A 27,079-nucleotide genomic window follows, 5' to 3' on the forward strand; every position below is an offset into this window, starting at 1 on the left:
TTTGTCAAATATGACTTCCCCTTCATAAATCCATGCTGATTCTGCCTAATAATGGACTGCAACATTTTCCCAACCACAGATGTTAGGCTAACTGGTCTATAGTTTCCTGCTTTTTGTCTGCCTCCTTTTTTAAATAAGGGTGTTACACTTGCAGTTTTCAAATCTGCAGGGGGTTCTAAATTTGGCAGTTCTACCCTTTTTCTTTGTGGCAACATGTTTCCCTTGAACTCCATGTATCTCTCTCTTAAATGCCTCCCACTGCCGACACTGATTTACCTTCAAGTAGCTGTTTCCAGTCCACTTTTGCTAACTCACTTCTCAACCTCGTAAAATTGGCCTTCCCCCAATTAAGAATCGTTACTCATGTTTTATCTTTGCCTTATCCATAATTATGCTGAAACTAACTGAATTATGATCACTACCACAAAAATACTCTTCCACTAATACTCCTTCTACCTGCCCAGCTTCACTCCCTAAAACCAAATCCAGAACTGCCCCCCACCCCTCTTGTTGGGCTTGCAACGTATTGGCTAAAAAGTTCTCCAGAATGCAATTTAGGAATTCTGTACACGCTATACCTTTTACACCGATAGCATCCCAGTTAATATTATGGTATTTGAAATCCCCCACTATTACCGCCCTATTGTTTTTGCACTTGCCAGAAATTTAGAAACATAGAAAATCGGTGCAGGAGTAGGCCATTCAGCCCTTCTAGCCTGCACCGCCATTCAATGAGTTCATGGCTGAACATGCAATGGCTGAAGAGCAGGATGTGGATTGTGACGACGATCAGGAAAGCATGCAAGTGACTGATGCCGGAGCACGACCGTCCATCATGCTTCTTTAACGATTGCTCGAGCTCTGCGCCAGCAACTCATCCGTGAACGCTTCAATTACTGATGCCTGAGGGCTCTGCAACCACTGTTGTGCATGGACGTGTTTATTCTTTGCAGTTGTTCCTACATTGTGTTGTGTTAATGGAAGATGAATCAGTTTTAATGAAAAAATATTTTATTGAAAAGTTAATGTCACTGTAATAAAATATTTGTTGCATCAAACTTTATAATATGACTCTTGAAGATCAGTTAAAAGTTGTAAAGTTACAAAACTTACAAAACAATTTCAATTTGAAAAACGCTACTGCAGCTACATCAAGAACAAGAACAAAAGCAGCAAAGGCTGCAACCATCTCTCATCCACATCTCAGTGAATGTTCACTTCTTCATGGGGGTGTCATTTGATTGGCGGGGCTGTGTGTCCTTATTGCAGCAGCTACCTCCATGATAGCCTGTGCCGCCACTTGCGTGCCCTCCCTGACAGCCTGTGCTGCCACTTGCATTCCCTCCCTGACGGCCTGTGCCGGCGATTGCACTCCCTCGGACATTCCCTCCCTAAGTTCCTGTGTCATTACTGCTATTTCTCCCGTCAGGATCGTCACCTCTTCACCCACTGCACTGACGCTACCGATGAGCGATCGGGTAAGCTCATTGGTCTCCATACCCAATGCCACAACCTGAGCCGCATCTGTTGCACGCTGCATCTCAGGAGAGCGTGTCTCCAATCTCCTTCTCCTCTAACCTGGGTCTGCCTCATGGAACCACTACATTGGGCGGCATGGGCACGGACGGTGGGACGCTCGGTGTTCCAAACAGCACCATTACACAGGTTGGCGCAGGCTGGGACGGTGGGAGGATCTGTGCTCCAGACGGCAGTACTAGAGAGAGAGGTGTGGGCTGGGATGGTGGGGCGCTCGGTGTTCCAGACGACAGCACTCGAGTGCGAGCCGTGGGCTGGGATGGTGGGTGAATGGGTGTAAACTGCTCCATTACACCAGCAGCACCACTGGGACCTGCAACAGCGGAATCAAAACCATGGAAGATGGAACCAGAACCTATGCAAGGAGTTGAAATGCTGATGCCCCTTAATGGGGGCTCATAAACATTAATTTGGAAGCTCTCCCCTGTAGACATGTCAATCATCGCCGCCATCATCCAGTCTGGATCGTCCGCATCTGGTTGTACTGGTTCTTGTTCTGTATCTTCAGGATCCTCAGGGTTGGCAGCATCATCATCATCATCATGTTCTGCAAAATACATCAGAACAGTCAAATGTTTAACAGCAAGGGAGGGGGGCGGAATGGGTGGCATGAGTACTCTCACACATTGCAGGCCAGGCAGCAGGTTGATTTGAAGGGCCACGATGCATTTTCAGACCCTCTTCCTCGTGTGCAGGCCCAGCTTGTGCTGTACTGATTGCTTTTCTCCATGTATGACTCATCATAGCAGCTACCCGCTGTTCCAAGGGTGTCAGTGGATGCATATTGGGCATGCCTCCTCCTGTTCGCGTTGCTTCCCTTTTGTTGTGGGCCAATTTCTTCTGCAATGAGTAAAATATAACTTTTTACAGAGTGCGTCTTTCTGCAGGGTGGGACATAGATAGTCACATTACAATTACATTAAAAATTGTAAATATTACTTACACTAACTACTTGACCAAGGTCGTGCCATTTCTTTTTACACTGACTTCCAGATCTCATGGTATGCACCACTGCGCAGTAATCTTCTGCAACTTGGTTCCAACGTTTCTTCATTTCTTCAGGTGGCACTTTTATGTGACCTCTGTTGCTGGTATCTAGCTCCTGCCATCTCTGCTCAATGACGTTGACTAATATCTCCACTTCCTCATGCAAGAAATTCTTTGTTCTTGGTGGACATTGTTCCATCGCTGTATTGAATTGACACTCTTATTTTTCAAAACACAGTCCTTAATTTGCATGCACCAATGCAGCACCTGTTCTGGAAGTTTAGCAGTGAAAAGCAGCACTCACTAATTTCAGCAGGTGATTTATTCAACAGTGCTGCTAAAAGCACTCCTTCAGACACAAAAAAATCACCAAAATTCAATCCCAGCCTTTTCAAGGGTCCACGAGACAAATCAACACTTTTCTTTAAGTCTCTTTAAAAATGGCTGAGTGCCAATGTTTCTGGGCTACTGCGCATGCGCTCCAACGCGCATGCACAGGGCTGCCGGCACGACGTTGCCTCATTTAACTTAGCCCCGCCCACCTTCACTTACAGAATCGGCACGACTCTGAGGCTCCGCCCCCCACTGCTGTGTGCGCACCGCGCCGAGCTCCCAGGGACCAGCAAGGAGCCGGAGAATTAAGAGGTATTTTTCTGTCGCACTTTTAGGCGCGAAAAATGGGCGTCCAGGTCGGGGCTGCATCATTCTAGGCGCGGCCCGAAACTTGACCCCTTTATTTCTATCCATGTGATTGTTGAATCAGCTGGTTTTCCACTGAAAGGTGTTCTAGAAAGCCCAATGAATACATTAACAAATTGCTGCAATTATCTTTTGTTTGCTGCTAGACATAACCCCCATTAAAAGTAATCACTTTATAATTATTATTACAATATTACTACATTTAACTGTTCTACCTTGTGGTGAATAGCACTGATGTATTCAAGGGAAAGCTAGATAAACACATGAGGGAGCAAAGAATCGGATATGCTGATAGGTTTAGACGAAGTAGGGTGGGAAGAGGCTTGTGTGGAGCATAAACACCAGCATTGACCAGTTGGGCCAAATAGCCTGTTTCTGCACGTATTAAATATGGCACATTTATTTAATGAGCAACAACCTTCTTGGACCACCAATCCATAAGTTATTCTCCCATTAGGGTGTTGGGCTGGTGATCTGGTCATGCTACTGGATGGTGTGCAAGTTGAACATTAGCCATGTTGTCTTTCAAGTTTTTCATTGGGAAGCAAGGTGCCTCTGCTCAGCACCGCTTCCAATAACTCCATTTAGATTCAGAAACTCCATACATGGGAGAATCATGAACATATATCCATGTCCAATCTTTCCGCAGCATATTATATTGGTGCATTAAAGTACTGTCCCCCCCCACCACACGCACCCCCCCCCCCCACTTCTTTAAAAAAGCTAGATACAGAAATATTATAAAATGTCAAAAAAATTATCCTGGAGCTTTAATCCAAACTGAATTCAATCTCTCATAGTAAACAAAGCCGAGTGTGAGGTGGTTGGCGACATAACACTGTTGGACCAACACACCAGACATTGCCCACACACCAATCTTCTAATCTTATCAGGGCATCATGGGAAAATGACAAGCCACTGCAAAGCAGCTGTGCCATATTGGTTGGGGAGGTGTAGAAACAGTAAGAAAGAGAAATGGCAGAGAGAGATAAAATGAGAACACGAATGAGTAGCAGTATGAATACGAGTCAACCTACTGATTGATTGCAGAGCAACATTGGCAGTTGGGGTTAGGTTACAATTGAGTGATTGTAATACGGTTGTTAAATCACTATCGGTTTGTGATCATCTGACATCAGAGTTAAGTGTTACAACCTGCAGTTTCCTCTTAATACAACAGATATTTTGTACAGTAAATATAGGTAAACAGGTTGGGGTATGCTTATAAGATACATCTAGGGGTTCAAATTACATGCTAAATCAAAGTCATCCAAATAAGTTATATCTTTCAAACAGATTCCGACTTGCTACAAAATCTACATTAAAAAAGAAAGTTATTTTGTTCCATAGTGGATGATCTCCTGTGGCATTGCACACATTCAGAGATCAGGGTTACTCCTTCACCTACCTTTGTTTTTGTGCTGTTGATTATCTCTTTCATATCTTTTGTTTCTGTCACTCTTTTTGTGTTTTGCTACTTCTCTCCCCTCAACAGCTCTTTTGGCTGCTCTCCCTGTCCTCTTCTGATTCTCTTCGTCTTCTTGTTTCCTTTCAGATGGGAGATAATGGGTGGGTAGGAATGATGCGGTGATGAAAAGGAACCATCAACGGCTGCAGGCTGCTTTTAGAGTGGGAGTGTGGGGTTCCCCCACATTACTCATGCTCCCCCCACTCTCTCACTCCAATCACTTCCCTTACCCTTTCATCTTCACACCAATCAATCCATTTTCTACTGCATTCTCACTGCTACTACTTCTTCCTCTTTGAATGACCCGCTCAATTCATGTCTTCCCCTCCCCCTTGCTCAATTTACCATTAACACACCAGCCAGCCTCCACCATTCCCACTCACTCCCCCTCATCAGTAGGTGCCAAGAGGCCCCTCCCCTCAATCAGTTTCCCTCCCTCATCTATCTCCTTATTTTCTTTCAAAATGTATCTTTTTAAAGAGCAAAATCAAATTAGAAAGAGACAGAACAAACGCTTGTCTGTCTTTATCTGTCTCTCTCTCTCTCCTTGTCTCACAGGTATTATAGATCAGAACCTCATCTCACTGGTGTACGTGATAAGCATTGATCTTTTTCTGCCATCAACATAAGTGACGTAAACAGGTGGTTTCAGAATTCAACTTTTTTGCAATCTTAAGTAACATCAAATGAAGACGGCATACACACTTCTCATCTCTCTTTTTCCTTCTAACCTCAATCTCTCTTTCTGCTCCCCCTTCTGAGGCTTTCAATTATGAAGGCATTAAAACATAGAAAAGACAAGATTGAGAAGGACACAAATAAGACAAAGAACAAAACTGACTCTAAGGGAATGAAAATGGAACCAGGGAAAATAAACTGGAAACATTTACTGATAAACAAAGAAATAGAACAGCAGTGCAAAACATAAAATGGTAGTCAAGAGAGACCAGGAGAAATATATCCCACTAAAAAGCAAGAACACACTAGCCAATAATGGCACACTACAGATGAATAAAGAAAATATGGTAAATTGAAATTGAAGAAAAAGGCATGCACTAAGTACAAAGACAAAAAAGGATGACAAAAGGGAATATGAAAAGATCAGGAAAGATGTCAAAAAACAATTAGGAAGCCAAAGTGAAACTACAAAATTAAATTATCAGGAATATAATAATAAACAGTAAAGTATTCTACAGATCCAAAAGAAAAAACAGGATCAGGATAGGACCACTAAGGGATGCATAGGCTAAATTCACAGGGTATGACGGCAAAATGGCAGAAATATTGAATAGTTACTCTGCTTCAGTATTTACCAGGAAGACTCACAAGGTGGGCATGACATTAGAAGAGATGAAAAAATATATAAATACATTTAAGCTAGAAAGAAGAGATAATTGATGAACTAATCAAACTTAGAGAAGACAATACCCCTGGTCCGGTTGTATTGCAGATTGAAGTTAGGGAAGAGACAGCAGAGCCACTATTACATATAACTTCTCATTAGAAACGGGAACAGTGCCAGAGAACTGGCGGATAGCTAATGCTATTTCTATATTTAAAAAGGAGATATAACAAGTCCAGGGAACTACAGATTAATTCGTTTAATGTTGGTGGCAAGAAAGATAATGGGATCCTTACTCAAAGATGTAATAGAAAAACATCTAGAAACTGAAAATATAATAGTAGCACAGATTTCAAAAGGGAAGGTTATGCATGACCAACTTTATTGAATTCTTTGATGTAATGGAAAGGGTAGATAAGGGTAATGCAGTAGACATAATACATTTGGATTTTCAAAAGGCCTTTGATAAGATCTCATAGTAGATTTATGACTACGGTCAACAGTGGAGTCGGGGACAAGTAGCAGAATGGACCGCAAGCTGGCTACAAAACAGAAAACAGAGAGTAGGGGTTAAAGGTAGTTACTCAGCCTGGAAAAAGGTGGGAAGGGGCGTTCCACAAGGATTGGTGCTGGGACCATGGCTGTTCACCATTTACATAAACGATTTAGACTCGGGAATTGGAAGTACAATTTCAAGATTTGCAGATGACAGCAAATTGGGGGCTGCACTTAATAGACGAGGACTACAACAAAATACACGAAGGCATTAATAATCTTGCAGAATGGGCATGTAGTAACCTCAATATAGATAAGTGTGACGTGGTACACGTTGGTCGGAAGAATAAGCAAGCCACATATTCCTTGGAAAATAAGTGTCTAAATGGGGAAGAGGAACAGAGGAATCTGGGGGTACTGATACACAAATCACCAGAAGTAGCAACACAGGTTACTAAGGCCATAAAAAAAGCAAAAAAAAGGCACTGGGGTTCATTTCTAAAGGGACAGAATTGAAAAGCAGAGAAATCATGTTAAACTTTTGGAGTACTGTGAACAGTTCTGGTTTCCATATTATAAAAAGGATATAGAGCCACTGGAGAAGGTGCAAAAAAGATTTACCAGAATGGTACCAGGACTAAGAAGTTATACCGATCAGGAAAGATTGAAGAGACTGCGGTCTTTTTCGATAGAAAAGAGAAGAATGAATAGCGATCTAATAGAGGTTTTTAAGATTATGAAAGGGTTTGATAGGGTAGACGTAGAGAAAATGTTTCCACTTGCGGGGGAGACCAGAACTAGGGGACAGAAGTATAAGATAGTCACTAATAAATCCAAAAGGAATACAGGAGAAATGTCTTCACCCAGACAGTTTTTAGAACTTGGAACTCACTACCACAAGGAGCAGCTGAGGCGACTTGCATAGATACATTTAAGAGGAAGCTAGGTAAACACATGAGGGAGAAAGGAATAGAAAGATATGTTGATGGGGTTAGATGAAGGGTGGGAGGAGGATTGTGTAGAGCATAAACACCGGCATAGACTTGCTGGGCCGAATAGCCTGGTTCTGTGCTGTAAATGCTATGTAATACAATTCAATGGATAACGTTAATCATGTTATTATGAAATATGTATTTTTACAATTATTTAAACCCTGATTTTAGACACATATTTCAGCCACATAAAAAAATGATGGTTGAAAAAAAATTAATTGTGGTCAGAGTAATATACTCTCACTATAAAATAACAGCTATTGTGTGTCACACGTTATGACACCTTTAACACTGAAAATACCTAGCACAGCACCACCAAAGAAGTAACATGTATATACAATTAGTGTTTAATGAAATGTCACCCAGATGACAAAGGCCAGCAGTGATAAACAGCAAAAACCTCTGAAATCGAATCATTATTTCACTGTCACAGCAGACTTTACTGCATGCTCTATATCTTGTAATGCAAATGCTTGTAAAACAGACAACACTCGACCAGCTCCGTTGGGCGGGTCACATCGTCTGCATGCCTGGCACCAGACTCCCTAAGCAAATACTCTACTCGGAACTTCTACACGGCAAGCGAGCCCCATGTGGGCAGAGGAAACACTTCAAGGACACCCTTGATAAAGTGTAACGTCCCTACCGACACCTGGGAATCCCTAGCCCAAGACTGCCCAAAGTGGAGGAAGAGCATCCGGAAGGGCGTTGAGCACCTTGAGTCTTGTCACCGAGAGCATGCAGAAACCAAGCGCAGACAGTGGAAGGAACGTGTGGCAAACTAGGCTCCCCACCCACCCTTTCCTTCAACCACTGTCTGCCCCACCTGTGACAGAGACTGTAATTCCCACATTGGCCATCTTAGAACTCACTTTGAGTGGAAGCAAGTCTTCCTCGATTTCGAGGGACTGCCTATGATGATGATGAATGCAAATACTTGTAAAACAGACAACAGGTAGCTCAATTGTGGAGACGGCCACTATCTAAACATTTCTATTGTGATAATCTTCTAAAAGCATCAGCTGTTATGTCACATGACTCATTAGAACAGTAGTTAAAACAAAAGGCTTCAGTTATTATATCCCATACACATTAAGCCACAATAAAGGAACGATTGCTATCATGAAGCTGAGGGATTACACAATAGGCACTGTAGATTATAACTCATCAAGTCATTGTTAAACCATGAGTGATGACTATAATAGAGAGAGCAAACTACACAAGTGCAGAGAACTTGCATCTACATACTAGTAAGTGCACAAAACATTCAGTAATTGAAACAATCCATGTAACATAAGAACATAACATAAGAATTAGGAACAGGAGTAGGTCATCTAGCCCCTCGAGCCTGCTCCGCCATTCAACAAGATCATGGCTGATCTGGCCGTGGACTCAGCTCCACTTACCCGCCCGCCCGCTCCCCATAACCCTTAATTCCCTTATTGGTTAAAAATCTATCTATCTGTGATTTGAATACATTCAATGAGCTAGCCTCAACTGCTTCCTTGCGCAGAGAATTCCACAGATTCACAACCCTCTGGGAGAAGAAATTCCTTCTCAACTCGGTTTTAAATTGGCTCCCCTGTATTTTGAGGCTGTGCCCCCTAGTTCTAGTCTCCCCGACCAGTGGAAACAACCTCTCTGCCTCTATCTTGTCTATCCCTTTCATTATTTTAAATGTTTCGATAAGATCACCCCTCATCCTTCTGAACTCCAACGAGTAAAGACCCAGTCTACTCAATCTACCATCATAAGGTAACCCCCTCATCTCCGGAATCAGCCTCGTGAATCGTCTCTGTACCCCCTCCAAAGCTAGTATATCCTTCCTTAAGTAAGGTGACCAAAACTGCACACAGTACTCCAGGTGCGGCCTCACCAATACCCTGTACAGTTGCAGCAGGATCTCCCTGCTTTTGTACTCCATCCCTCTCGCAATGAAGGCCAACATTCCATTCACCTTCCTGATTACCTGCTGCACCTGCAAACTAACTTTTTGGGATTAGCGCCCCAAAAAAAACCACAAAAAAAAAAAAAAGGGGCCTTGAAAATGTCTGCTGTGTCACCCAGGTCGGGTGGCATGGTTTTAATGTTTATGTTTTTGCAGGTAAACTCAAAAGAGTTTCATGCACAAGGACCCCCAGGTCCCTCTGCACCGCAGCATGTTGTAATTTCTCCCTATTCAATAATATTCCCTTTTACTGTTTTTTTTCCCCAAGTTGGATGACCTCACATTTTCCAACATTGTATTCCATCTGCCAAACCTTAGCCCATTCGCTTAACCTATCTAAATCTCTTTGCAGCCTTTGTGTCCTCTACACAACCTGCTTTCCCACTAATCTTTGTGTCAGCTGCAAATTTTGTTACACTACACTCTGTCCCCTCTTCCAGGTCATCTATGTATATTGTAAACAGTTGTGGTCCCAGCACCGATCCCTGTGGCACACCACTAACCACCGATTTCCAACCCGAAAAGGACCCATTTATCCCGACTCTCTGCTTTCTGTTCGCCAGCCAATTCTCTATCCATGCTAATACATTTCCTCTGGCTCCGTGTACCTTTATCTTCTGCAGTAACCTTTTGTGTGGCACCTTATCAAATGCCTTTTGCAAATCTAAATACACCACATCCATCGGTACACCTCTATCCACCATGCTCGTTATATCCTCAAAGAATTCCAGTAAATTAGTTTAACATGATTTCCCCTTCATGAATCGATGTTGCATCTGCTTGATTGCACTATTCCTATCTCGATGTCCCGCTATTTCTTCCTTAATGATAGCTTCAAGCATTTTCCCCACGACAGATGTTAAACTAACCGGCCTATAGTTACCTGCCTTTTGTCTGCCCCCTTTTTTTAAACAGAGGCGTTACATTAGCTGCTTTCCAATCCACTGGAACTTCCCCAGAGTCCAGAGAATTTTGGTAGATTAGAACGAATGCATCGGCTATAACTTCCGCCATCTCTTTTAATACCCTGGGATGCATTTCATCAGGACCAGGGGACTTGTCTACCTTGAGTCCCATTAGCCTGTCCAGCACTACCCCGCTCGTGATAGTGATTATCTCAAGGTCCTCCCTTCCCATATTCCCGTGACCAGCAATTTTTGGCATGGTTTTTGTGTCTTCCACTGTGAAGACCGAAGCAAAATAATTGTTTAAGGTCTCAGCCATTTCCACATTTCCCATTATTAAATCCCCCTTCTCATCTTCTAAGGGACCAACATTTACTTTAGTCACTCTTTTCCGTTTTATATATCTGTAAACGCTTTTACTATCTGTTTTTATGTTTTGCGCAAGTTTACTTTCGTAATCTATCTTTCCTTTCTTTATTGCTTTCTTAGTTATTCTTTGCTGTCGTTTAAAATTTTCCCAATCTTCTAGTTTCCCACTAACCTTGGCCACCTTATACGCATTGGGTTTTAATTTGAAACTCTCCTTTATTTCCCTGGTTATCCACGGCTGGTCATCCCTTCTCTTACCATCTTCTATTGTAAGGACAGTGAATTTCTCACAAGTTAACATTTAGAATATTAACATATGATGAAATAGCAGGTTAAACACTTTTTGAGGCCTGGGTTTTAATCTAGTGTGGACTGATGGGTTAAACTCTGACAGGGGTAAAGGTACGAAGCAGAGTTTGGGCAGTTAATTACTAACAGATACATAATTGAAAATCCTGGAAATACATAGCAGATAAATCAGCATCTCAAAAAGAAAGAAAGGTTAATATTTGCAGCATGACCCTATTTCAGAACAACAGTCAACAGTTCTAGTGAACAGTACATTAACGTCCCTTCTCTTTCAGAAAGTTGATTTGACTGCTGTATCATCCCAGAATTTTTTGTTTTAGTTCAAATTTCCAGCATTCATGGTTTTTCCTGTTATTTCAAGAGGCATAAGTCTGCAACACAAAGCCTTCAGCATGAATTTAGTAGTCTCACCTAAAGGCCACAAGAATGATTGGAATAGAATTAGAAGTGTCACACTAGTATAGGTTACTCTTCTGAAGCTGTGAGTTAAGCTGCATTTTTTGGAGCTTTACTCCATATGTAAACCATGTTATACGTGATTTGGCAATGCTTGATGCTGACACGATACCAAGAGCAAAAATCTATTACACCCATATTGCAACTCACCTTGGGCACAGAAACAGAGTTTTATAATATTTGTTAATCTCATGATGTCAGGAAGCACTTCATCACACAAAGAGTAGAGGAAATCTGGAACTCTCTCACCCAAAAAGTTATTGTGGCTAGGCCAATTGAAAATGTCAAAACTGAGAGATAGATTTTTGTTATGCAAGGGTATTAAGGGTTATAGGTGGGATACAGATCAGCCATGATTCAACTGAATGGTGGAACAGGCTCAAGGGGTTGAATGGTCTACTCCTATTCCAATATTCTTAACTAAGTTTGCCTGTCTTGTTATCTTCAAGCTGCTCTTTCTCTGTCTCTCCTCTTCTACTCTCCCCTCAACTCGTGTTTTCTGCTTCTCTTTTTCTTCTTTCCTGGACAGGAGGTGGTGGGTGATGTGGTGGGAAAAATGCCATTAATGGCTACAATCTGAAATTATGGCGAGGTCTACAGGGAAAATATGACCACCAGCGGTTCCTTTCCATTCCTCTCTGCATTCTACTTCCTACCAGACTTTCACTCTCATCACTGCCTCTACCTTTAGATTGAGGAAGGAAACTATCTTTCTAATTGCATCTTTCTCTGTCTGTTTCCCCCCCCCCCCCCACTGTCTTCCCCATCAAATAGGATAGAAAGTAGAATCTTATTGTCTCAGGGCAAGCTATTCACATTCACCCTTTATAAGTACTCACTTACTTTCAACAAAACACAGTGAGATAATTAGCAGGTTTCAAAATTCAACCTTAATTTAATTGAAGACTAAATTAAGGCACACACCACATACTCTCACCTGTCTCCCTCCCTCCTCAGCTTAATATATTATCCAAAGTTTATAGCACAGAAATCAAAAGCTACAACAGGTATGTAACACACATACAATCAATGTCCACTGGCTTTTCTTCAAATAATATTGGAAAAAACCGTAAGCAGATTGTTATGTATGCAATAAAGGTACAAACTGAGTACTGTTTAACTGAACAAGGTATACCATTGGCTCTGCTTTATTTCGGCCCCAAGTGCCTGACTCTCAAAATGACTGGCCTTTTATTACTGAGCAACACCATGTGCGTGCTGCTCAGTGGCTTCCAACAATGACGCTATCTGGTAGCTACAAACAGAATGTACATACATGACACAGATACTGCTAGAAGCTAAAGCAAAATATTCCATCTGTACAGTTGAGTGAATGGTACTGTTGCCTCAGGGAAAATATGTATACCCCTGTACTACATATGCTCAATTCAAACTCAGCTCAAAGTTTGCTCATTTCCTTGTATCCCCCACACTGCCCTTCCAAGCCCACTGTTTTCTGCGTCTGTCCCTGGAAAAAAAATTCTCCCCAAGCCACTTACATTTTTGCTTGTCCAACAACCACCATGGATAAGCCACAATTTTCGCTAGTTAAACATCGGGAATAGCAAAGCCAGTCTTCCCTCTGCCCCACCCCTACAAGCTCTGTTCCTTCACCACTGACTCCTCCCAACCATGTTTGCAACCTTAGTGACCTATTTGACCCTGAGCTGAGCTTTAGATCCTATAATCATTTCCATCAGAAAGACCACCTACTTCCGCATCACCCATCTCCACTCCACCCCATTCCATCTGCTGCTGAAATCATCATTCATGCTTTTATCACCTCCATATTCGACTATTCCAATGGTCTACTGGCTGGTCTCCCATCTTCCACAAAGTTGAACTTATCCAAAACTCTGATGCCTGCACCAAGTCCCGCTCACCCATAACCCCCATGCTCGCTGACTTACAGTGGCTCCCGGTCCAGTAACGCCTCCATTTTAAAATTCTCATCCTCAAATCCCTTCATGCCATCACACCTCCCCCTAACTTTGTAAACTCCTCCGTCCCTACAACTGCTAGAGAACACAGTGTTTTTCAAACCCTGACCTCTTATGCATCCACCTCCCCTTTCTCTCCACCGCTGGCAGCTGTGCCTTCAACCATCTAATCCATAAGTTCCGCAATTACCCCCTGAAACCTCTGCCTCTCTTTTGTCTTTAGACCTTCCTTAAAACATTTGGTAACCTCGCCTAATATCATCTTCTTTGGCTCAGTGTCAATTTTTTTCCAATTACATTTCTGCAAACCACCTTGGCACATTTTCCTACGTTAAAGGTGTTATATAAATACCAGTCGTCGTTGTTATATTCTAAAGGTTTTAAATTATGCATACTCAATAAGCACCAAAATAACTGATGAGGAAAAAATTGCCAATACTTTAAAAGTACTGCATTAAGAAAGCACAAATAACATCCTATCAAAATGCCTTGTGCCAGCATGTAAAGGCAATTAGCAATACAATAAAAAAAAATTGTGCTTCAGGTTTCAAGGAAGAAACATCGTTACAGACAAACTGTAAATTATAGATAACTGTGGTGGATGCTGCCTGTGCTGCAATCTAAAATCAATCTATACAAATAATAGCATGCTGGAACCCTGAACAAGCTACAAAGTCCACTACGTTGATGGTCCCCATGGTAAATAATTAAGAAAGCACCACTTAATCTCTCTCTCTCTCCTGCTCCCAAATCGGATATATGCTCTGAATATTTTTGCATGCATTACGCTCAAGCACTAATTATAATGCTTACATGTGATGTCTAGAAAAGGCAAGATTATTATTACACAAACAGATAATGTAAAAACATAAAGGCAATTAACTCACCCTGTTAAATCGTTTGGCCTGGAAGAGATGTCCATTCACACGGTAGAGCTTCCGCCATCTTCTGGCCCCACGTCTATAGATTGATTCTATAATTGAGAGAAATAAGGTGTAAAGGACCAGCATAATAGGGTATCTCTTCTGGCAACTGATTAGTAAGCAAGATGCTGTGTGAGTTGTATGCCCATCTCCCACTCTGTCACAGCACACCTCACAGTCTGAGCAACAAGCTGCAGAATCATGGAGATCCAGTGACAAGATGCAGCCAGGTTTCTGTGGCACTGAGAGAGGAGAAGCCTCATCCACATGTTATTTTAATCTTATTACAATTCTACGACTGCTATCTTTTGGAAACACAGGTGAAACAGAGACAAGGCATGATGTGCATATGAAGCTATCCTTGGCTGCAACAGTTATTGTTGCCATATAATTTCCTGGGAATATTAGAAGAGAAACATCAATCAAAGCAGCAGTGCTTCAGCACTCCCCTTCCCCTATACATTACTTTATACAGGGTTGAAACACAGGGATGCAAGACAGTACTTACTCTGCTGTGACATCTCATCATTGCAGCAATTAAAATCAGCAAGCTATTTGTAACATAAACACTGCTTGCTGTAGGCAAGACTAAGGCAGAAAACTGATTTCCACAAACTGACTTGTACACAATGCGGAAAAGTTTTCAAAACATGACACCTGCATTTTAAAAATAAAACCTAACTAAATATAAATAAAAGAGCCAACAGAATGAAAGACTTGAATTTCTATTGGGCCTTTCTCAACTTCAGGATATAGCAAAGCGTTTAAAAGCCAATGATCTACTTTTGAAGTACAATCACTGTTTGGAGAGAAATAAAACGAATCAGAAGAAACAGCACTTCAATTGACACTGGCAGCAGATATTAGTGTATTTGGTTTCTAAAACCATTATCTACCAATAATGAACATTTTAATGTGTTTTATAGTGAAAAAGGGTAGGTCGAACTGATTAAATCACAAAATGCTGCAGTCAGTCCCTTATCCTAGGACCACAATATTCATAGAACATTACAGCACAGAAACAGACCATATGACCCATTGGCCTGGAATTTGCAGTGGTCGCTGTTATTACCCCTTTGAAACTGACCACATGCGCAGTATAATGTGGAAATTTTGAACATGCGGTCAGTCATTCATTGCTCCGACACTGGCTGCGCTGTGGCACACCCCACAGCCGACAATCAGTGTAATCAGGTAAATCAGGGAAACTGACGAAAACTTCACGTCTTTTGCAGACATACTGCTGTTAAATATTCCATTAAAAGTTAGACGATTTTGGATTAGGTGTAACTGGGGTTTTAATTGTTAAACAAAAGATATGGCCCTGAAATATTAATTTTAATTTTGTGCAGTGTCAAATTTATCAATTTTCATAAAAGTTAAAATTAAGAAACTTTAAAATTTATGTCTTTAACAAAATTTGTTCTTTATTTCAGGTTTACCTTTTAGCCATGCAAGAGCCCCAATCTTCGTTTTGCTCTCCAGTATTTAAAAAAAGTTAGAATCAAAGGTGTTTACTCAGTTCCTGGTTCTCAGTCTATGAGAATTCTGCATTCTGATTGGCTACTCAGACAGCTCGTTGATATCACAGCACGCTGGGATTCCCATTATACTACACTGATTTTGGAAAAGCCAAACAGCTCGCCATGGAGATTGCAAGTAATCTTTGTGGGAAACTTACTTCAGAGCCAGGGGCGAATGCCTTTGTTTTGTCACAGACCGCAAATTACAGTAAAATGGCTTTCTCTACCTAGCCAAATCCTTTGCTCCTGCTTGCTCCTCATATCCTTTAACAGTACTCTTTTTCAATCAGCAATCGAATTCGCTTTTAATAAACTCTGCTTCAACATAAGAGTTACATAGGATTACATACGGCACAGAAAGAGGCCATTCGGCCCAATCAGTCCATGCTGGCATTTATACTCCATTCGAGCCTCCTCCTGTTTTCCCTCATCTAAATCTATCAGCATAGCCCTCTATTCCCTTCTCCCTCATATGCTTGTCTAGCCTCCCCTTAAATGCACTAAACTATTCGCTTCAACCACTCTCCTTAAACATCAATGCAAATTCAATAACTGATGCAATTACTCATGAGATGAAATGATTGCTTATGGACAAAGGTATCAAACATTCAGAGTGGTCTGCATTTTGCTGCACAACACTGATGGATTTCATCTGATAAAAAAAGGATTGCAAACTAAATTAAGATATCATAATTGGACATGGAAATGAACAGAAACCATGAAAATTAGCAGTAAGTCTTAACTTAGTTGGGCTATCCAGCAAAGTGCACACCCCCACCGATATACTTTCAGAGAAAATGGTCAACCCTTTCACTTATGTAATCAACTGTATCACAGCATTTCATCCTTCCAGAGACATGACGACCCGATTTGAGGTGGCAACTTCATTGGTTCAAAAAGATAACCAATACATTAGTACCAACTCACATCTGGACCAATGGTGACCATCTTACTTATGTCCGCCATATTTAGTTGTTACAGTGCTGCATGGAAATTCCAATTTTTCACAGGAATCTGGTATGAATAAAGAATTCCTGAGTGGTCAATCTGTGACATTTCTAGTGCCCAAGAGAACTATATTAAACTATCAGCAGATCCCCCATCGCTATAATACAATAAATATACTAAAGGAGTGTCACATGACCGACAACTTGCTCATATTGGAAGATATAGACCATACAAATAATATTTTTTATCTACCACTTTATAAAGTTTGTTTGCAAATAATTTTATTCCTTTTTCCCCAAAACCCCCAGTTATTTATATAACAAAACATTTTTTGGTCAAAAACTATAATAGATTTGCAGTATTTGCTTCATATGCACACATTTTCTTTATTCTTCTGTCTTCCCTCGCCAAAACCTATTTGTGCTATTTATATACTTAAAAAGATCTCGCCCTACTTTCCTTGGTGGATTTGTAGTTTTTGCTGAAGCTGCTACTGGCTTCAATGCCCCACCTCTCGCGTCTGCAGCCTTCAGTCCTCTAAATTCACTACTTCATTCCTCCTTTTACTCCACCAATTGTGGCACAGCATTCAGCCACTTTGGCCCTCTCATCTGGAACTCCCTTCTACTATGCTGCTACTTTATCTGTCTTTAAAAATATATCTTTTAAAGCACACTTTTGGCTTTCCCTTCCAACTCTGTCTTCATTCCTCCTCTGTTGAAATGCCTTGGGATATCTTGCTACATGAAATATAATATAATTGTAAGTCACTACTGTTGTCAATGGTGTAGTAATGCGCCAGGGAGGTTTTCCCCAATGAGCCGCACCACAATAGGTTAGTCACTCACCATGGTCCAGGGCAAACTGACCAACTAAGCAACTCAGGCTGTGAAGACTGATTTCAGCAACAAAGCTTCTAAAACAACCCCCTCAAGCCCCAGCCCACACATCAGTTCCCCTCAGTGATGGAAAAAGAACACAAACACAAAATTTTCACATAACTGCTTAAACTGTATAAAATGCTGAAAAGAGTATTTGCCATTTCTTTTTCATCTTAAAATATCTCATTATCTGTACATTTTACATGTAATGTGGAGTGCTGTGGTACACTAAGGGTGTTGTGATTCCCCAGAGGAGGGATGAATGCTAAACTCTAATGATCTTTCTCATTCTCTTACTGCACAGAATGTGTCAGCAGGAGCTAGAATTTGTCTTCCACTTGATTTAAAGAATCAAACTGGGAATAAAGCAGAATCCAACACCTGCACAACAGGGAGGAGCTGGGTTGTGAGAGTTAAACTCCTCTGACGCATTTCTATCTTGATGGGTAAGTTTGTGTCATTTTTAATGTATTTATTATGGCATAAATTTACATTGTAGATGTAAGAAAGCAACATAATAACTCAAAGGACTAAGAAAACTGAGTGATTTGACCAGTTGGTTTTATACTATTTGCTGGTTTGTGAATTGTAGCTTTGGAAAACAAATTGGTGCTGTTTATTGATTGATAGCTTTCCCTGCTTGTTTATTGAATGGAACTGGCTTTTGATTTGCTCAAATATCTTATTCCCTAAATGCAATCCAAACAGCATGTTCAAAAGATAGTGGTTATTTAAGTCAATTATGATTTCTCTGTCCTATGGACATCTCAAGTTATGATGCTTTGAATTGGAACACCTTTTCAGAGGGAGCATTATGATGCACCCAAATTGCAGGACATTTAATTATATAGATCTATGGTTGTGTTCTTATGTCCGCTCCAAGGTCTTAAACACCACAGAACTGATGTCTGCATGTGCAGTGACAAAAACTGACTTGATGTGAAAACGATAAAGACATCCAACAAGCTGAGTTTCCTTTATTGCATATATAAACGTTAAGTGTAAAATTGTTTTCTTGACCCTTCTATTATTAAAATGAGACCGAGTGTATCTGTTTGCAGAAATGCTGAATAAGAGACATATTTTACAAAATGTGTGTGTTGGGTCGGTAAACAAAATAGCATACGATAAAGTGATCAACGAATTGATCAGATCATGTCAATATATTCTCAAGTTTCATATACATTTAAAACAAAAACACCAAAAATTAAACAGTATTGCAAGAGTATTTACTCCAATGTGAATAATTCCTGGGAAGCTAATGCATTGGCAAGAAATGTAGTTTTCAAAAATTTGAATCCAACCTAAATGATCCTTTAAGGCAAACAAAAATTAATCAACCACATTAGCAATAATAGTATCAAAGTAATTCAAATTATGCACTGCAAACCACACCACTACATTCTTTTTTGGATAGAGTCTAGCAAGACCTTATAGTATTTATTCCTTATGTTTAATTCATCAGATTTTGTATTGTTGTTCCTCCTCTGACCTATGATATTACTAACTTAAACTTGCACAATGCTCAACCACCACAAGATTACTGATCAGCGTATAATGACTACACCGTTTAATCTGCAAGACCATATGCAGGAAGAGAAATTTGCACATGAAACAAAAGTAAAAGCCATGCATCATACAGGAAAGGCGGCACAACAATTATGTTCAGAGTGCGAGCCATTACCACAACAATTGGGATTACTTACTAAAATCGATAATGGTATCATACTTATCCCAGTTTACTCCCATCCTCTCCTGAAGGCAATGACTTATGTTGTTGGTATGGTTTCATAACCTCTAGCATCCTTTCAATATCTTACCCATACATCCATTCTTTACACAAGCCCAGACCATGTTGGCAGGCTATTGAATGGTGATGACCGGGGAAGAAGTTACAGCCAAGTCTATTCCCTTCTTCTTTGCACATTCACAGAAGTGTACTTTTCAAGTCACTGGCAATAGGAGTCACTGGGAACTGGCCATGAATGACAATCCTGAGTAATATTTCTTGCTCCAAGGAAATTATAGCCAATTACACTGCCCTTACCAGTGACTGAAGTATGGTAACTCATTACAGACTAGGAACAAACCTGAAACCTTCCTGGTCTGTTAGGTTCATTACTACATTTTGCAGGAGAACTGTTTTCTCCTCCAACAAGTCAATAATCAATAGTTGTGTGCTTGTGGACCTTGTTTCTGTTTTAATTACACTTTATATGAAAAAGTAATACAGAAGCATTATTGAAACTACAGAAACATTGATTTATACTTCAGATCTATTATTAATCAAACTGTGTACCATTTTTCAATCATTATATGATCCTGACCACTGTACTGCACTTTTGACTGTCAGTACTTCATAATTATATAATCATGCTCACTTGTACTAGCAACTCAATTACCACAGCCAGCAGACAAGCGCCCTCAATTTTCAGGCAGTTCAGTTCAGACAAGCCAAAAAAAAATCTATACTGCAAAACAAGTGGTTGATTTGTCACAGGCTGTCCCCACACTTGTAAAAGTCAATAGTATTACAGAGGGCCTTTAAGAGCTGATAACCATTATCACAGACAACACTATCTGAAAGATTACATTATGTATATCTGAACTGAAGAAATAAAATTGTCCAGACTCGAGATGTTTGTTAATTAAACCAAATTCAACAGCCCAAAATGCCCAATATACACACTATGGCCAATTTATCATATGTAATTTAAATTGTAAGGGAAAAGGAAAAATCTCAAGTTCAAAAAGCCACTGATGAATTACATGAGCAAATAATTTAATTTTCCCACCTTTCCAAGTCACAAAAGGCATTTTTTTTTAACCACCTCTGAAAGTAAATGTCTATCTTCAAATAATACTGTTCTCAGACAGCTGCTAAGAAGCATGCACGAGAGCGACTCAGATCAGAGAGGAACATAGGTGTAAGTTGTGGCTCAGTGGGTAGCACTCTCACCTGAGTCAGAAGGTTGTGGGTACAAGTCAATTTTTTCCTTTATATTTTGTCTGTTTTTCCTGTTTATTTGCCTGTATGTCTTGAATTCTACTAAACTTGAGACTCGAGCACAAAATCTAAGAGGGACTACTGCACTGTTGGAGGTGTCATCTTTCTGATGAGACGTTAAACCGAGATCCCATCTGCCCTCACAGGTGGACATAAAAGATCCAGAGGAATTATTCCGAATAGCAGGGGAGTTGTCCTGGCCAATATTTATCCTTCAACCATCACTAAAAAACAGATTATCTGGTCATTATCATATTTGCTGTTTGTGGGACATTGCTGTGTACAGATCGGTTGTTGTTTTTCCTACATTATCTCAATGAGTATGAAAGCACAGCAATCCTCTACAACTGTACAGGATATTGGTGAGGCCACACCTCGAGTACTGCGTACAGTTTTGGTCTCCTTATTTAAGGAAGGATATATTTGCATTGGAGGCAGTTCAGAGAAGGCTCACTAGGTTGATTCCTGAGATGAAGGGTTTGACTTATGAAGAAAGATTGAGTAGGTTGGGCCTACACTCATTAGAGTTTAGAAGAATGAGAGGTGATGTCATTGAAACATATTAGATAATGAGGGGGGCTCGACAAGGTAGATGCAGAGAGGATATTTCCACTCATGGGGGAAATCGAGAACTAGGGGGCATAGTTTCAGAATACGGGGTCACCCATTTAAAACTGTGGAGGCTGGGTAATTGAACATATTTAAGGTGGAGATAGGCAGATTTTTGAGCAATAAAGGAGTAAAGGGTTATGGGGAGAGGGCAAGGAAGTGGAGCCTAGCCCATGATCAGATCAGCCATGATCTTATTGTTCGGCGGAGCAGGCTTGAGGGGCCAAATGGCCTACTCCTGCTCCTATTTCTTATGTTCTCATATGTTTAAAAGTACTTAATCGGCTGTAAAGTGCTTTAGGACATCCTTAGGTCATGAAATGTGCTATATAAATGCAAGTCTTTCTTTTTAAAAGGAACAGGAGTACGCCATTCAGCCTGTTTATCCATTCAATTAGATGATGGCTGATCTGTATCTTAACTCCATTTACCCACTTTGGTTCCATATCGCTTGACACCTTTACCGAACAAAAATCTATCAATCTCCTTTTGAAATTTTCAATTGGCCCCCAAGCCTCAGCAAGACTTTGGCAAAAAACAGAGTTCCAGATTTTCACAACTCTTTGTGAAAAAGTGCTTCCTGACATCATCTCTGAACGGCCTAGCACTAATTGACTCCTTGTTTTGGACACCCCCACCAGAGGAAATAGTTTGTCTCCATCTAACCTATTAACTCTTTTAATCATCTTAAACACCTCACATCACCCCTTAATATTCTGCACTCAAGGGAATACAAGCCTAATCTATGAAACCTGTAATCATAATCTAACCCTTTTAGCACCGGTATCATTCTGTGAATCTGCAATGTACCCTCTCTAAGGCCAATATATCCTTCCTGAGGAGTAGTGCCCAGAACTGAATGCAGTACACCAGTGAGTAAAGAACATTTCTCCATATTAGATTTATTAGTAACTATTTTGTATTTACTGCCCCTAGTGTTGGATTCTCCCACATTTACCCTGTCCAACACATTCATAATTTTAAAGAGCTCTATTAGGTCACTTCTAAGTTTCTTTTCTGAAGAAAGAAGCTCCAACCTGTTCAATCTTTCCTGCTAGCTCAATCTCTCAGTTCCGATAGCATTTTTATGTATCTTTTTTGCACTCTCTCAGTGCTTCGATGTTCTTTCTATAGTATGGAGACCAGAACTGTGCACAGTACTCAATAAGCGTGGCTTGACCAGGTTCCAATACAAGTTTAACATAACTTAACTATTTTTGAACTGCTTTCTATACCCCCACAAATAAATCCGAGTGCTTTAACATTTTTAACTGCCTTGCTAACCTGCATGCTGCTTTTAATGATTTGTTTACCTGTATCCTAGATACCTTTGCTCTTCTACACCATTCAATGTCTTATTTTCTAAGGTGTATGTGATGTTTCCATTTTTCCTACCAAACAGCATTGCCTCACATTTATCTAGGTTAACAACAACTTGTATTTATATAGCACCTTTAAGGTAGTAAAACATCCCAAGACGCTTCACGCGTGTTTTAAGACAAAACAAATAAATTTGACAGCGAGCCACGAGAAGAAATTATGGCAGATGACCAAAAGGATCTTTTTAAGGAGCATTTTAAAGGAGGAAAGAGAGGTCGAGAAGCAGAGAGATTTAGGGAGGGCATTTCAGGGCTTGGGGCCTTGGTAGCTGAAGGCACGACCACCAAATGTTGAGGGGATGCACAAGAGGGCAGAATTTGAGGAGCGCAGGCATCTTGGGGTTTGTGATGGTGAAGGAGATTACAGAGATAGGGAGGAGCGAGGCCAAGAAGAGATTTGCGAACAAGGATGAGAATTTAGAAATCGAGGCGTTGCTTAACCGGGAGCCAATGTAGATTAGCGAGCACAGGGATGATGGGTGAACGGGATTTGGTGAGAGTTGATTTGTCACTTAACTGCCCCGTCTGAAAGTTTTCTAATGTCTTCTTGTATTCAATTAGACGCATGATGCGAGTTCAAATCCCACCACGGCAGCTGGAGAATTGAAATTCAGTTAATTAATAAAAATCTGGTATAAAACGCTAGTATCAGTAATGGTGACCATGAAACTATCACATTATTGTAAAAACCCATCTGGTTCACTACTGTCCTATACAGAAGGAAATCTGCCATTCTTACTTGGTCTGGCCTAGCAAGCCACTCAGTTGTAAACAAATGCTACAAGAAACAATAAGAATAGAACCGATGGACCACCCGGCATCGACTTCTGCACCAGCTACGGACACGACAATGGCACATCCAGCCCAGTCGCCCCTGCAAAGTTCTCCACACTAACATCAGCAAACTTGTGCCAATATTAGCAGAGCTGTCCCAGAGACTAGTCATGCAACAGCCTGACATATAATACTCACAGAATCATGCCATTCAGCCAATGTCCCAAACTTCTCAATCACCATTGCTGGCTCTGTCATGTCCCATCAGCAGGACAGACCCACCAGGAGAGGCCGCACAGTGGTATACAGTTGGGAGGGAGTGGCCCTGGGCATCCTCAACATTGACTCCGGACCCCAAGAAGTCTCATGGCTTTAGGTCAAGCATGGGCAAAGAAACCTCCTGCTGATTACCCCTACCGCCCCTCAGCTGATGAATCGGTGTTGAACACCACTTGGAAGAAGCACTGAGGGGAGCAAGGGCACAGAATGTACTCTAGATGGAGGACTTCAATGTTCATCACCAAGAGTGGCTCGGTAGCACCACTACTGACTGAGCCCTGAAGGGCATAGCTGCCAGATTGGGCCTGCGACAGGTGGTTAGATAACCAACACAAGGGTAAAAACCTACTTGACCTCATCCTCATCAATCTATCTGTCACAGATGCAGCTGTTCATGACAGCAGTGGTAGCAGTGACCACCGCACATTGTGGAAACGAAGTCCCATCTTCACACTGAAGACACCCTTCATCGTGTTGTGTGGCAGTACCACCGTGCTAAATGAGATAGATTCAGAACAGATCTCGCAGTTCAAAACTGGGCACCCATGAGGCGCTGGGGGGCAATAGCAGCAGCAGAATTGAATTCCACCACAATGTGTAACTTTATGGCCCGGCACATCCCTCACTCTATCATTACCATCAAGTCAGGTGACCAACCCTGGTTCAATGAGGAGTGAGAAGACCGTGTCAGGAGCAGCACCAGGTGTACCTAAAAATGAAGTGCCAACCTGAAGAACACAGGACTACTTGTTTGATAAAAAGCTAAAGCAGCGTGCTATCGACAGAGCTAGGCGATCCCACAATCTCCAGATCAGATCAAAGCTCTGCAGTCCTGCCACATCCAGTCGTGAATGGTGATGTACCATTAAACAACTAACGGGAGGTGGAAGCTACATGAGTATCCCCATCCTCAATGATGGCAGAGCCCAGCACGCGAGTGCAAAAGACAAGGCTGAAGCGACGAATGGATGATCCATATCAGCCTCCTCCTGAGGTCCCCACCATCACAGAAGCCAGTCTTCAGCCAATTCGATTCACTACACGTGATATCAAGAAACATCTGAGCGCACTGAATACAGCAAAGGCTATGGGCCCCAACAACATCCCGGCTGTCATGCTGAAGACTTGTGCTCCAGAACTAGCCGTGCGCTAGCCAAGCTGTTCCGGTACAGCTAAAACAGTGGCATTTATCTGACAATGTGGAAAACTTCCCAGGTATGTCCTGTCCACAAAAAGGACAAATTCAATCCAGCCAATTACCGCCCCAGCAGTCCACTCTCAATCATCAACAAAGTGATGGAAGGTGTCATTGACAGTGCTATCAAGAGGCACTTACTCATCAATAACCTGCTCACTGATGCCCAGTTTGGATTCCGCCAGGGCCACATAGCTCCACACCTCATTATTGCCTTGGTTTAAACATGGGCACAAGAGCTGAATTCCAGAGGAGAGCTGAGAGTGACTATCCTCAACATCAAGGCTGCATTTGACCGAGAGTTGCATCAAGGAGCCCTAGTAAAACTTAAGTCAATGGGAATCTCAAGTGGCTGGAGTCATATCTCACACAAAGGAAGGTGGTTGTGGTGGATGGAGGTCCATCATCACAGCTCCAGGACATCGCTGCAGGAGTTCCCTCAGGGCAATGTCCTCGGCCCAACCATCTTCAGCTGCTTCATCGATGACCTTCCCTCCATCATAAGGTCAGAAGTGGGGATGTTCGCTAATGACTGCACAGTGTTCAGTGCCATTCGTAACTCCTCAGATAATGAAGCAGTCCATGCCCACATGCAGCAAGATGTGGATGACATTCAGGCTTGGGCTGATAAGTGGCAAGTAACATTCATGCCACACAAGTGCCAGGCTATCTCCAACAAGTGAGAGTCTAACTACCGACCCATGACATTCAATGGCATTACCATTGTTGAATCCCCAACCAATATCCTGGGGGTCACCATTGACCAGAAACTTAACTGGACCAGCCACATAAATATTGTGGCAACAAGAGCAGGTCAGAGGCTGAGTATTCTGCAGCGAGTGTCTCACCTCCTGACTCCCCAAAGCCTCTCCACTGCAGCTCCAACAACACTCAAGAAGCTCGACACCATCCAGGACAAAGCAGCCCACTTGATTGGCACCCCATCCACCACCTTAAACATTCACTCTCTCCACCACCGGCGTACAGTGGCTGCTGTGTGTACCATCTACAAGATGCACTGCAGCATCGGCAGCACCTCGCAAACTGGCGATCTCTACCACCTAGAAGGACAAGGACAGCAGACAAATGGAAACACCAGCACCTCCAATTTCCCCTCCAAGTCATACAGCATCCTGACTTGGAAATATATCACCGTTCCTTCAACGTCGCTGGGTCAAAATCCTGGAACACCCTCCCGAACAGCACTGTGGGAATACCTTCACCACACGGACTGCAGCGGTTCAAGGCTCACCGCCACCCTCTCAAGGGCAATTAGGGATGGGCAATAAATGTTAGCATTGCCAGTGACGCCCATGAACACATTAAAAAAAAATTACGTTGCAATCGTCCTCAGCATTAGCTCAAGCACCCTCCCCAGATTGGTATCATCTGCAAATATTGATAGAGTTACTTGTTCCCAGGTCTAAATCATTAATGTTAATTACAAACAACAGTGGTCCCAGCACTGATCCTTGTAGAATACTGCTTTCCACCTTTCTCCAATCTGTATAACTACCCTTTACTCCTATTCTCTGCTTTTTATTTTTTTTAGCCAATTTGTTATTCATTCAGCTATTTGTCCCAACTCCACATGCCCCAACCTTTGTCATGAGCCTACCATATGGTACCTTATCAAAGGCCTTTTGAAAATCCAAGTACATGACATCTACTCTTTCCATACCTCTTCAAAGAATTCTATCAGATTAGTTCTTGGGTCCAAAGTGGATCACCTTACACTTCCTCACGAAGATGCTAAGCAGAAGCATCATAGCGGAGATTGAGATCTCAAGAGCATAAAAGGAAATTAACTTTGATCCCAGCACTGATGCTATGTCACATAACATTGAGGCTTCAATACATTCATTATCTTTTTGAAAGCCACCTCACCTCACAGACCTCCATGTTGTATGTGTGTATGGTAGATTAACGAGGCATCATGGGGAGGCTACTGAATCTGCTCCTATAACAACCAGTGCTTGGTTAATTGGGAAAGAGTAGCCATTATTCCTATTGCAAGGAAGCACAAGCAAAATTGTGCCTTTAAGCAAGCTTTTCTGGGTAAATTATAGGAAAAGTTTAAAATTGTAATTTGGCAGGTTGTTAGAAGTAAAATTG

The 27,079-nt window shown here is 41.6% G+C and overlaps 1 protein-coding gene across 2 annotated transcripts in view; it reads right to left on the minus strand.

The window, feature by feature from the left end:
* Window positions 1-27,079, minus strand: part of prkcz (protein kinase C, zeta) — a 608,260-nt gene that overhangs the window by 278,165 nt on the left and 303,016 nt on the right. Inside the window, exon 5 of one of the 2 annotated variants that reach the window (XM_070860461.1) lies at window positions 14,334-14,419. In XM_070860461.1, coding sequence (XP_070716562.1) covers window positions 14,334-14,419 — 86 coding nt within the window. Of the gene's footprint in view, window positions 1-4,630; window positions 4,720-14,333; window positions 14,420-27,079 lie in introns of those variants that run through there. The other variant, XM_070860462.1, reaches the window with a different exon arrangement.

This window comes from Pristiophorus japonicus, chromosome 18 (genome assembly GCF_044704955.1).
Source record: "Pristiophorus japonicus isolate sPriJap1 chromosome 18, sPriJap1.hap1, whole genome shotgun sequence".
NCBI classification, from domain to species: domain Eukaryota; kingdom Metazoa; phylum Chordata; class Chondrichthyes; family Pristiophoridae; genus Pristiophorus; species Pristiophorus japonicus.